The sequence below is a fragment of the Anopheles merus genome, chromosome 3R, assembly GCF_017562075.2.
Source record: "Anopheles merus strain MAF chromosome 3R, AmerM5.1, whole genome shotgun sequence".
NCBI classification, from domain to species: Eukaryota; Metazoa; Arthropoda; class Insecta; order Diptera; family Culicidae; genus Anopheles; species Anopheles merus.
The window spans coordinates 49,104,658-49,118,773 of NC_054084.1; the positions used below are offsets into that span (position 1 = coordinate 49,104,658).

The 14,116-nt window shown below is 41.6% G+C and overlaps 1 protein-coding gene across 1 annotated transcript; it reads right to left on the bottom strand.

The window, feature by feature from the left end:
- Positions 1-557: 557 nt before the first annotated feature.
- On the bottom strand, positions 558-1,700 carry LOC121596175 (proliferating cell nuclear antigen). The gene is made up of 3 exons (XM_041920886.1): positions 1,544-1,700; positions 951-1,453; positions 558-883 (listed from the first exon to the last, which is right to left on the bottom strand). Exons 2-3 carry the CDS (start codon positions 1,444-1,446, stop codon positions 597-599), a joined length of 783 nt encoding a protein of 260 aa, XP_041776820.1. The 5' UTR covers positions 1,447-1,453; positions 1,544-1,700; the 3' UTR covers positions 558-596.
- Between the last annotated feature and the right edge of the window lie 12,416 nt (positions 1,701-14,116).

Consider the following 14,116-nt stretch of genomic DNA (forward strand, 5'->3'; position numbering starts at 1 on the left):
AAACCTTCATTACCATCGTAGCTGGCAATAAAGCTTGCAGTGTGTGCAAATTAATCCGATGAAAACTCCCCCGTACTCAAAGGAATTACCAGTCGGATCACCCGCGAGGGTATTACTTCAACTGGAAATCTATATGACCGGTTGTCGTTGTCGACACCAACGACCATTACTCAAATCTCACTTGCTTCAGTGCTCGGCTATGTTACCTTGGCTGCGTTCCATATGCAATCACTGATTTGAATACGTACTTCATAACAGCGGACCGTTATCGGAGGATCCAGGAAGCTGGACCCCATTGTTGAAAAGATAATTGCCCTCGAAAAAAATAAATAAAAATAAAAATAAAAAATAATACAAGTAGTTCATCAATAAAATTGGATGTTTTCTCAAATGTGTCAAATAACGGTTAAAAATCTTTCATTTCTTTAAGGTACATGAAAAGGTAGTTGAGTAATTTAATGAGACTGAACATTTTTCATTAAGAAGTTAATCGAAATGATTGCTCTTACAATCACTTGCGATCAATGTTGTGACAGCGTAACTAGCGGTTGTGTGTATAAAAGAGAAAGATGGTCTTATTTGTATTTATATTTAGCTTAATTTTCATCATCTTCTATCTTAGGCGCTAAATAGTAGCGGATGTGGCCCAGGTCTGGGATACGGTATTCAACAACCAATGGTACGTCAGCCGACATAGACAGCTGCACTTGGTTGCACAGTGGCGTTGCTTTTGTAAAGGAGTTCAGGTACCGGCAGGCAAAGGTGAGTGTTACAGGCTCCTGCATTTCGATAATGACCGATTCATCCTCTTTATCCACGGTTGAGGTTTGCGCCAGCTTTATGTTAGCCGATCCCGCATCACCGGATGCCGAGAATTTCACACCTATACGAAAAAGAAGACTCATTACTGTAGCATAGAGATAGAATCGCACAAGCATAAAACGTATTACCTTCTTTGGTGCAGGAGATGACAACGGACTCGCCGAACTGCGACAGATCACGACAGATGCGTGCAAACTCCATCGCTGGCATGCGAACAACGCACGCATAATCCGTTTCTGGAATGCCCAAGTGTTCCTGGTCCAGATTCATTAGCTTCATTTCGTAATCGGACACCTTTTCTTGGTTCTGTGATTCGAACATAAAAGTTACAGTGTCGGCATTATCCTGAGCTTTCATCGTCAACGTATCATCGTTGTTGGCACACTTCATAATTTTGGCCATGTTGGCCAAGTTCATTCCCATAGACAAGTTCCGGTCACACCGGTACTTGTCGAATCCGTCGGACCGTAGCGAGAGCGATACAAGGGAAACGTGGGAATTGTCCATCGCTTGCAATTGAATGCCAGAATCGCTACAATCGAATGTGGCTTCGTTCAGAAGATCCTTGATGGCATCCAGGACCTTCTTTAGAACGTGGCTAGCATTCAGTCGCGCTTCGAACATGTTGATGCTAGAATGAAATTAAAAATATGCACGCGTTACAACATGTATTTACAGGTAAAGCTAGTGTAGCAACAGGAAATGATGTGCAAATACTTGCCTTTACAACACAATTAAATGACACAAAAAGCTCTCAAGCAACGAGATGCAAGCGTACGTACACAAACGAGGTAGGAAGATGAATGAGAAAATATTCCTGTAATTTGGCGGTACACCTTGGATGCTTCCAAAAAGGCGCGAAATAACAACACAAAGCTGTCATTCAATTTGGCATTGTTGACAGCATAGGAAAGCATAGTGGTTGATGACTGTTTTTGTTGAGGATGAATTTATTTTTTAACCTTTAACCTTTAAGTTGGCAACCGGATACCCGGGTATTTTTTTCAGCTTCGAACTGCAATAACTTTTGATTCATTGCTTTTATTGACCTGAAATTTTCCGTAGCCTCCCAACTTTTAATTTATGATTTTTTGTTGCATAAGTTGTAATTTTAAACAGCCTGTAAGTATTTTATTTTGATTTTTTTTAACTTTACCACGTAAGTTGGCAACCAGCAAACCCGGGTATTCCATACATTTTGTATGGAGAATGACGTTTCTCTTCTTCCTCTTTTCGTATTGTGCTTATTTTCGGGTCAAAATCAAGCGATTCCAAATTTCAATTTGACCGTTATTTTTATCAAAAAAATGAAAAAAAAACCTAATGAATAAATGAAATAGAAGAGAATATATGGTCGGCATTACTTGCTTACAGCATTAAAATATAGAAAGCATTGTTTACCTATGAAAATCGTGAATTTTTTAGATCAAAACGTGTGGAATATCCGGCCCAAATAGCCAGCTCGTACTTTATAGCTGATTTAGGGCTGTTTAACGAAAAATCGTTCCGATGTCGTACTTTGTGGCTGATTAAGAGACAGACGGTACTTTGCGGAACTATGGAGCTTTTTAACAGGCACATGGTACTTTTTGGAACTTTGCGGCTGATTAGCACTTTGTGTAGGGTTCATGGTGGAACTTGAAGGCTTGTTAAGAAAGGGTACTGAACTTGGTGGAACTTCATAGCTTTTTAATGCATGACATCGGTACAAGGTGGCTCTTGTCAAAGTGTCAAAGACGGACGCCGGCAATAATCTCATTGCTGCTGCACAAGTTAGATTCGTTAAATGAAGAATGAATATTGAGTGAAGTGATTGTGAATTATCAGTAAATTGTGTAAAATTTTGTATAAAGGATTTAAAAATATACACATGTGTTTAAACGAAACAAATCTTGTTGTTTATTTCATCGATGACGCTTGCTTGAAAATAAAACACAAAGAAAAATAATCCCTGGCATCGTGGCATAAGGAAGCTGCTTAGGCGCTGTTTGAAAGACCCACATAGAACTTTGATGCTGTTTATCTACTGCAAAAGGCGAATTAGAGCAGCGATCTTTAGCGTGCCAAAATGAGCTGTTTAAGCAATTCTGGCTATTTGAGGGGTATGCCGGTTGTCAACTTATGTGTGTAAATCTGGTTGCCAACTCTACGGTTAAATGACCTTCTTTACAGGGTTTCACACTTTATCTCAAGACCGCGGGACCCCTTCCCGAATCTGTCTTAGCCAATGCTAAGACTGCGGCATGATGCTTGAAAACATTGATGATACCTGAAAACGTTGATGATACCTGAATTCATCGGATGCAATGCTGAATCTGCGGCACATTTCTCGAACACACTGTTCCGCGCCGAGGAAATGTGGTCGTATTTTTTTTCACGTATAACCTTTGTGTACATCAGAGTATTTGAAACACCCAATTATCCTTTTTGTGTTTTTACCAAAAAAATACAATTTAATAGTATGAGTGAATGCATATTTGTTTAATTAAAATATTTAAAAGTGTTAAGAAAATATTTTGAACTGTTTAAATAATCTTTTTTGGTAAAAACACGAAAAAAAATTGGCTGTTTTCAGTGCACTGATGTACACAGAGGTTATACGTGTAAAAAAATATTCGACCGCATGTCCTCAGCGCGGAACAGTATGTTCGAGAAATGTGCCGCAGATTCAGCATTGCATCCGATGAACTCAGGTATCATCAACGTTTTCAAGCTTCATACCGCAGTCTTGGCATTGGCTAAGACAGATTCGGGAAGGGGTCCCGCGGTCTTGAGATAAAGTGTGAAACCCTGTAAATCTACTGTTAACCTTTGTGTCTGTTACGAAAAGAACTTAGGCGAGCCCTGCAACTATCTACCAAACCGGGCGAAATGTGCAGCGAGAGTAGAAATGATCGGGCGAACCCGATCGTGGCCGGAACGCGATGAACACCCACACGTGTGTGTGGGTGAGTGCTCGAGAGGCCAAAAGGGAAGAGGTTCGGGTTCGGGACATGCCAGAGCATTCGGCAAGTGTGCGACCCAAGTAGCAACCGAAGCTTTTTTCTCCCAGTTTCAACCCCCTCATGTCCACAAACTGCCTTCGCTTACTATTCCTATCCCGTTTCTACATTCCACAACGTTTGTTGCGTTCTCACTCATCAGGGTGTTAGTCAATTCTCTCTTGCCACACGAAGAGAATTCTCCTGCACACTTCGTGTGTTTGATTCTACCCATCCCTGTTGAACTCACGTCATTTTCTTCCATCGCACTCATCAGGGTGTTTGCTCTTTTCCATCCAAGCCAAAGAGCGACTTCAGTGTGCTCTGAACCGTGGACGTGAGAGTGTGTGTTTGTGTGCTGCGTGAACTATTTTTCCTGCGTGAAACACTTTCCATACTGCGCCATCCGCGGTGTTCTTTCTGTTTTATCGGAGGACAAATTGTTATCATCTAATTGTTTCGGTAAGTGTCCTTTTCTAAGTGTCTAGTGTTATGTGACATTTATTCTAATTAAAACATTGCACTTTACATGTTTCAGATGTGTGCTGCTACCGCTAGCTGTTCTCCAAACCTCTTCAAATTGCGACACTGTGTGCACAGGCGTTCAAGGTTCAATTGATCCTCGAGCACAAAGGTAAGTTTGTCACATCTTTAAATCAAGTGTAATTTTTTTAACAAAGTGTGTCTATTAATTGTGTACTTTCATCAACAGCCTTCATACAACACCGCGGTTGAGGCGCGTCAAATCTGATGACATCTTTCCTGAACCAAGCAGGCTGAACACGCGCACCACCACGGGCTCCAGCGCGGTGTGAAGAGGAAAGAATAAAAGACAGAATTGAAAACAGCCGCGCCAGGCTTCCAACCACCGTGTGTGTGTATGTAAGTATGTGAGAACACATGTGTGAATCCTCTTGTGGGAACTGCAAAAAGAAAATAATAAAGAGTGTGAAGCAGCTAGACTGCCGCAACCAAATCAAGAGAGTAAATTCTCATTTCAATCCGAAAAACTGGGAGAGAGTGCCCAAGTAGCAACCGAAGCTTTTTTCTCCCAGTTTCAACCCCCTCATGTCCACAAACTGCCTTCGCTTACTATTCCTATCCCGTTTCTACATTCCACAACGTTTGTTGCGTTCTCACTCATCAGGGTGTTAGTCAATTCTCTCTTGCCACACGAAGAGAATTCTCCTGCACACTTCGTGTGTTTGATTCTACCCATCCCTGTTGAACACACGTCATTTTCTTCCATCGCACTCATCAGGGTGTTTGCTCTTTTCCATCCAAGCCAAAGAGCGACTTCAGTGTGCTCTGAACCGTGGACGTGAGAGTGTGTGTTTGTGTGCTGCGTGAACTATTTTTCCTGCGTGAAACACTTTCCATACTGCGCCATCCGCGGTGTTCTTTCTGCTTTATCGGAGGACAAATTGTTATCATCTAATTGTTTCGGTAAGTGTCCTTTTCTAAGTGTCTAGTGTTATGTGACATTTATTCTAATTAAAACATTGCACTTTACATGTTTCAGATGTGTGCTGCTACCGCTAGCTGTTCTCCAAACCTCTTCAAATTGCGACACTGTGTGCACAGGCGTTCAAGGTTCAATTGATCCTCGAGCACAAAGGTAAGTTTGTCACATCTTTAAATCAAGTGTATTTTTTTTAACAAAGTGTGTCTATTAATTGTGTACTTTCATCAACAGCCTTCATACAACACCGCGGTTGAGGCGCGTCAAATCTGATGACATCTTTCCTGAACCAAGCAGGCTGAACACGCGCACCACCACGGGCTCCAGCGCGGTGTGAAGAGGAAAGAAGAAAAGATAGAATTGGAAACAGCCGCGCCAGGCTTCCAACCACCGTGTGTGTGTATGTAAGTATGTGAGAACACATGTGTGAATCCTCTTGTGGGAACTGCAAAAGAAGAGAATAAAGAGTGTGAAGCAGCTAGACTGCCGCAACCAAATCAAGAGAGTGAATTCTCATTTCAATCCGACAAACTGGGAGAGAGTGATGACATGCGAGAGAGAATAAAACTAGAAACACGAGAGAGGGCCACACGAAGCGCTTTCGGGTTTTTTCGCCTTCGCGCACATTTTGCTTTATGCGCGCGACTAAGTGAGCCTTGATGAGCGCGATGGCTCCCATACAAAGGCCTTCGGCTTTGCTAGCTGGGGAGCAGGGAACGAGTTGGCAGAGAGCGATAGGCGAACCTTTTTTGTAGTTTTATCTTTTTTTCTTACTTTAGTTGACTGAATAGATTTGCTTACGTACATGAACTTCAACATTCGTTAATCTTTGGGTGAAAATAAAGACATTGTAAAAGCTAAACTCACAAACGCCTACTACGCGCCTCTTTGTGCTTACAGTGTCAATAGGCGCATAGCCATGGAGGTGAAAAAATGTTGAAAAAAATCAACTTCAAAAACTGTTAAAACTGCTTGTCAACTGCAAAAAAGAGTTTTTCTCGTGGCCGCATCAAAAATCTACATCGATCGATATATTGTTTATAAAGCACTAAATAGGTAACTCTCCGCGGAACGATTGTTCGATGGCGAATCTTTCCCTACCCGCAAATTTCCGTTAAATGTCTTCTAATCGTTTTGTAATCGCCGGCGACTTGAAGGCGATTAACAGTGCAATTAGCACTAATTAAATGCCTTAGAAATATTTCCTTGAAAATATTCCTTTTAAATTTGAATTTACAATTGCTAAAAGACAACCTTTCGAGCGTATTCAACACTGTACTGTTGTAGTGATTCTCTGATATCAGCGTAAGATTCGATAGCACGATTTACAGTCAGTCCAAAAAGTATTCGTCTAGCTGAATATTTTGTAGAAAAAGGCGAATTATAGCTGCAATACGTATGGGGCGATAAAAGTAATGATGAGGTTTGATAAAGGGACCATCAATACACACGTTTTGCTAAAAAGAAGCATTTAAATAGTGCAATATCAACCAAAATAAAAAAAAAAACAAAAAAAGTCGTTTGATGGGCGCGTAAAAAGTATTCGTCTATCAGAATTTTGGCATAAAATGAGTATGAAAACAAAGGTTATGGAATTAAAAAATTTAATGATCTTGTTTCTTATTGCATTTATGACTATTGGTGACTACTTGCACAACGCAAGAACTCATTTGAACCTTTAAAAAGGCGTATTTTTTATCCACTCATCCAACAAGACTTGTTCCAATTATTCTCTGGTAGAAATGTTGCATTTCCGGAATACGTGGCCAAGTTCCATTGAAAAAATAGCAACTGATATCATATTAAGAGTCTACTAAATCATTTTCATCAGTTTGATTTCAACTGGTTTGGTGTTCCGGGCAAAAGACAATGCGCTGTATGTTCTCCAGCGCGACTGTTCTTGGAACATTTGATACATTTTAAGTACAATTTCTCAGAACTGGCACTCAAAGTACTTAAAAAATTGCATTAATATGTTTCCCCACCTCGTCTCCTATCATTTTGAATTATTTTTTAGCTCAGCTTACCTCACTGAGTCCTAGTATCATAACATCATGGTGCAACCGTTACACGAGATTTTGCTGCTGCATGTTAGTAGACTGTTTTCGCTATGGTAGACGTCGGCCGTATGACCTTGGCGATTTAAACTTGTTTTAATATGTTAGTAGAGCCTAATTTGAAATAAATTCCTGAATTATTTGATGCTCCTTACCAGATTTGGCCACATTCTGTGTATCGTATTATTCAAACAAAACATGTTTGTAACAACTCACTCATTCAAGCTATTACATGATCAGCTACGATGAAATGTAGCATGACCCATCAACCAAATGTGACCCATCTGTTTTCCTGATCTTGTTGGCTATCATAAAATGCACTGAATCCTGGGTTATATTGGATTTTTTGGACAATAAAAAGCGCTTCTTTCGTTAGATTAACGGTCAAGAATTGCTGCTTACACGGCAGTTAGTCACTCAATTAGTGTCAGAAAAATGGCCAAACTCTGATCAAATAAAGGAATGAGGCCCCCACACATTTTGTAACCTTCAAAAATGGGTAGGATAGGTTATGCATAAGTTAAAGATACGATTATCGCCATCATGCTCCAATCATTTAACTCCCCCACCTTTAGTGCCTCTCTGACCGCTTGAAGTGCAATTGAAACAACAGAAATGCATTAATTTAGAAGGAAGTCACCAGTATATTGATAATAATACATTTAATTCACGTGTACGTAGTGTTTGTCCAGCGTAAATAATTAAAAAGCTAGATGGACGAATACTTTTTGCGCGCCCATCAAACAACTTTTTTTAGTTTTTTATGTATTTTGGGTGCTATTGCACTATTTAAATGCTTATGTTTCAGCAAAACGTGTGTATTGATAGTCCCTTTACCAAACCTCATCATTACTTTTATTGCCCCATACGTATTGCGGCCATAATTCGCCTTTTTCTGAAAAATATTCAGCTAGACGAATACTTTTTGGACTGACTGTACGTGTTATGTTCTCTGGCGTTAAGCCCTGAGCTATTACACTTTATTGAAAATGATCTGCATTATTTAGTTCTTAAATACAAACCCGTTGAAATGTGTTAATATATCAAACTAATTTCAAAAGGTTTCATGAAAGGTGAAATGAAATACATATTTCACCCATCCTCATAACCCAAATAGCCAAAATTGCTCAAGCAGTCAATTTTGGCAAGCTTAAGATCGCTGTTTGAATTCGCCTTTTGCAGTAGATAAACAGCAAAAAAGTTCCAGGTCCCAATGAGACATTTTGAACCTAGCTTGAACAAAAACTCGGCCGCTAGCTTTATCTTCTATACCGCACCTGCTTGCACTCATTCGCCAGCGTTGAAATATACTCTCCCAATTTCATGTTCTCGCGAATAGCCTAATGCTGTAAGAATGTATGAGTGAATGTGCAGCGTTATTCTTTGTGCTTCCTCTTCTCCCCCCTCGTTCGTACTCCCTTCTTCTATCGATTCGATGCGCGGTTCCTGATTCGACCGCACAATAACATTTGTAAGGTTCCGTCGCAATAAGATACTTTACGAAAATATATACGACATTTTCAAATAGGATCCGTGGTCCACACGTAACGCCGATACCCCCAAACATCACCGGCAAATATCAAATACTCGATATTGGCGTGATGGTGAATGTGAATGTGTCTTCTCTCTTTCATCATTTATTTATATTTAAACCATTTGCTACATCTGCTCCCCATTCCCCCTCTCCTAAATCTCGTACAAATGAAATCCGTGAGAGAAGGGGGAGAGTGAGGGACCCAAACGAACAAAACGCGATGAATGGGTAAAACTATGGACCTGAGATGGGGCCCTATCTCCTCAGTACCCAAACTGGTACCCAAAGGCAGACAAATTTAGACTTATTTTTTGAGAGAGAGCAAAAAAGCTGATGCTCCTCCCTCTCTCCCTATTCTCTCACTAATATTGTTTAAATGAGTTCTAGGAGAGGGGGAAAGGGGAGATGTTGCAAGTGGTTTGCATATAGTTTACTGTGATGAGAGACACCGTCACGCCAATATCGAGAATTTGATATAGGGCGGCGGTGGTGTTTGGTATATCGGCGTTCCGTGTGGACCACGGATGCTTAATGGAAATGCTCTGTATATTTCCGTTCAGTATCTCATTGCGGCGGAACCTTACAAATGTTATTGCGCGGTCGAATCAGGAATCGCGCATCGGATCGATGGAAGAAGGGAGCGGAACCTTACAAATGTTTCTGCGTGGTCGAATCAGGAATCGCGCATCTGATCGATGGAAGAAGGGAGTACGAACGAGGGGGGAGAAGAGAAAGCACAGAGAAAAACGCTGCACATTCACTCATACATTCTTACAGCAGCAGGCAATTCGCGAGAACATGAAATCGGGAGAGTATATTTTAACGCTCGCGAATGAGTGCAAGCAGGTGCGGTATAGAAGATAGAGCAAGACAGCTCAATTTTTGTTCAAGCTAGGTCCAAAATGTTTCCTTGAGAGCTTTTTACTCTCTCTCAAAAAATAAGTCCAAAATTATCTGCCTTTGGGTACGAGTATGGGTACTGAGATAGGGCCCCATCTCAGGTCCATAGTTTTACCCATTCATCGCGTTTTGGTCGTTTGAGGTGGTCCTCTAAATAGCGCCTAAGCAGCTTCCTTCTCAAGTTTCACAAATCCAGTAAACGACTATTAAACGGATTCTAAACGACTCAATCTCTCAACCTATACGGAATATAGAAAGACTTCGATTAGCAGACGGTGAACGACTGATGCATTCTAAAAATAGTAAAAAGCTGGTGGTACCATCTATTGGTGGGATACCCAACCAGTGGAGCGCTTTCTTTGCTTTGTCGCGACAGGTTCTTTGAGGTGAACTGATTTTCAGGCTGTAAAATGACCGGTTGGCAGCCAGCATCCTTGCGCGCAACTCAGCTTCCATGCTATTGTCGTTGCAGACCTTTGACCCAAGATAGGTGAATTCTGGGACGACTTCAAAAGTGCGTTCACCTATCTGCTCGTCACGCCTGTGGTATCCTGGGGTACAGCTATGAGAGTGTGAGTGATGAATGAGCGTGAGATAGTCAGTCAGTGAGCGACAACGAATAAACCTGGATGTGCGTCTTTGTACCAGAGGAGAAAGCTTGTTGTTGGATTAGAAGATATCATAACACCTACGTAGATTCTGATTATTTATTGGTAGGCCCGCTGATGTTGCCACCATCAGTTTGGTCTTTGTCTCGTTTATCTGCAATCCGAGGCTCTCTGCCGCAGACCAATGATGTATATATCATCAGCGTATGTCAGGATCTGGGTTGACTTATAGAAGATGGTTCCCGTAGTTTCTTATGTGATATGAGTTTCAAACGCTGTGGAACACCAGTTTCGTTTCGGTTAAGGAGTTCAATATATTTAATGTATCTCTTTGGGAGTTCCGGAAGTGACTAGCGCTGTACATTTATACATGAGTTCAATGAGAGGTACGCTCACCTCGCGTGAATTGATAGCAACGTCAGGTTGCGTCATGAGTAATAATGACGGACATCGTATATCCCAACACCCCCGCTCAATGTTCGGAACTTACTAACCCCAAATTCGTTCGGTGTTTTTGAAAAACAGATAGAGGCAAACCTTTCGTCATTATATCAGCGATCTGATCATCAGTAGGAATATACTTTAACAATACTTGCCCCCGCTGAATTTCTTCATGTACGAACCGATGCCTTACGTCGACATGCTTTAGACGACCACTGTCTCGCTCATCTTCGACCACTTGAATGGTTGATTGATTGTCCTCGTGGTAAACAACCGGTAGCTCCGGTTCTTTCTCCAGATCCTGCAACAGCCGCACGAGCCATTTTCCATGACAAACAGCCACACTTAATGCCACTAGTTCCGCCTCGGTTGACGATAACGCAATCGTCGACTGTTTCCCTGTCAACCAGCTTACAGCTGCACTGCTCGGAACAGATATCCCGTCAACGAGCGTCGATCCGTCGGATCATTCGCTCAATTCGCATCAGCAAACGCCTCGATGACTGGCGCAGAATCTTTCGCACGAAAAACGAGCCCATACTCAAGCGTACCCTTGATGTATCGGAGTACTCTCTTTGCATGCTTCCAGTGCACCTCCGTAGGACAACTCTGGAACTGGCTGAGATAGCTAACGGAAGCACACAAATCTGGCCTCGATGTCAACATTACGTACATAAGAAAACCAATCAGCTGTCTGTATGGCTTGTCTGTACGCTCAGCATCTTCACCTTTCTTCAGCCGAAGATGACACTCCATCGGTGTTGAGACTGCCTTGCACTCATGCATATTGAAACGCAGAAGTAAATTCTCTAGAAAATTTCGCTGACTTATCCGGAGACATGTTCCTTCCACATCGCGTTCAATCTTCATGCCAAGGAATGTTTTAGCCTCTCCAATGTCTGACATTTAAAACTCTTTCGAGAGAGATTGCTTCACTGCCTTGACCGCATTAAACTGATGACCAACAACGAGCAGATCATCCACATAAAGCACTAAGATCACTTTATTGTTCCCAGATCCCTTTATATATAGGCACATGTCACTCACACTTCTACGAAATCCTAGTTTCTCGACATAACTGTGAAACCTTGCATTCCAAGCTCTCGAAGCTTGTTTCAACCCATACAATGATCGGTTCAACCGACACACAAGATTACAATCAATGTCACCTCCTTCTGGTGGTGTCATGTAAATCTCTTCCTCCAAATGTCCATTCAGGAAAGCAGTTTTAACGTCCATTTGATGAACCACCATTCTTAAATCATTTGCGATGGCTAGAACTACGCTCACGGTATCCAAACGCCCTACTGGAGTATAAGTTTCAGCGTAATCGAAACCATGTTTCTGGCTGAAACCACGCGCTACTAATCGAGCTTTGTATCGATCTTCATTTTTAGATTCCCCGCGCTTTACTTTGAACATCCACTTGCAAGTGATTGGTGTTCTACCATGTGGTAGCTTCTCAAGGGTCCACGTTTGATTTCTTGTAAGAGAATCCATTTCCTCGAGGATTGCAGCTTTCCATTTTTTCCAATCTGCGGACGGTTTCGCTTCCGTAAGCGAAGTCGGTACATGATCCACAAAGCTTGACGCATTGAATGCAAAGCCTGTGTAGTTCATGTTGTAGTCTTTATGCCATGCAGGTGGCTTCCGTGTTCGTTTATTTAGAACTTTAGGCGATTTCACTTCGACATTATCTTCACCATCACCAATACAACTACTGAAACTTTCTTCGTAAACGTTTTCAGCCAGGGTTTTATCAGAATCGTCGGCATTTTCGATCGGTTGTTGGGAAACAACATCATCTTCAACATCACTATCACTGATAGGTCCGTCCCAAACCGTACGGATAAGAAATTCGTCACTGTTGCCGTTTGACCGCGAGGATGTTAACAATTTACTCAAATTCGAATTTTCCACAAAATCGACGTCCCGCGCAACAAAGATTTTCTTCTCCTCCAAATTCCATACACGATATCGACAAGAGGTATACCCGATAAAAACACCTTTCCACGATTTTGTATCGAGCTTCCTTCTTTGCTCTTTTGGTACATGCACAAACACAACACTGCCGAAGGTACGCAAATTACTTACATTTGGTTTACGATTTTCCCAAACCTCGAATGGTGTCTTTAGATTACCCAGTGCACTAGCCGGACTGCGATTTACCAAATATGTTGCTGTTTGAACCGCAGGAGCCCAAAACTCTTTACCAACGCAACTGTTACTTATCATAGAACGAACCTTCTATACTAATGTACGGTTCATTCTTTCACTCACACCATTCTGTTCTGGAGAATACGGAACAATCCATTCGATTTGAATTCCCTTCACCTTACAAAAGTTCTTGAATTCACGTCCAACGTATTCCCCGCCGTTATCACAACGTAATCGCGAAATACACTGACCGAACTTAGCTGTAACAAAGGCTTCGTATTCCATGAATCGATCCAACACTTCAACCTTTGTGATCATGGGTTAAACAACCGTAAAACATCTAAAATCGTCAACAAAACTAACAAAATATCGTTCACCATGAATTCCCACCTGTGGAACTGGTCCACACACATCTGAGTGTATCAGCTCGAGAACACGTTTTGATCTTCTGATTTCACTATTAGAAAACGGTTTCCGCGTCTGTTTTCCTTGGGGACACGCTTCACACACAAACTCATTTCCCGGATTCTTCACATTTATTTCCATACCATCCACCATTCCTCTGGAGATGATATTTCTCAAATTCTTAGCACTCAAATGGCCATAGCGTCGATGCCATAGCTCTAATTCTTTAGGCACACGACCACGGGTTTCTATTCAACCCGCACTATTGTTATCAAATTCTCTATAAAGCACTAGTTCGTACAATTTACCGCGGCGTTCACCTTTGACAACGATGCCAGAATTGTTTTCTATTGTAGCAATTCCATGTGCAAACAACATTTTCAATCCAGCAGTTTCCACTTTTCCACAGACAATAAGTTCACTCGCGCTTCGGGAATGTGAAGAACGTCTTTCAATGTTATTCCTGTTGATTCTCCGTTATCCAAAAAAGCAAACAACCTCACATCGCCACACTCCTTTGCAACAATAGTTTCGCCTTCTTTTGCTACTGATATGTGCATAGGTTGCTTCATGGATACAAGCCTTTTGAAAAGCGACCGATCATTCGACATGTGTTCAGATGATCCGGAGTCGACAATCCAACTTGCTTCCATGAATTCCACGGCGTCGCCACCAAAGAAACACTCATCACTCTTCACCAAGTGCGCATTGTTTCCTTTCAGCACTTTTTGTTTGTCTTTTTCTGCACA

Coding starts and splice junctions, on each gene's coding strand:
- LOC121596175 (XM_041920886.1), bottom strand. CDS start 1,446: ATGTTCGAAGCGCGACTGAATGCTAGCCACGTTCTAAAGAAGGTCCTG. Junction 884..950: donor CATCTCCTGCACCAAAGAAG/GTAATACGTTTT, acceptor TTTTTCGTATAG/GTGTGAAATTCTCGGCATCC.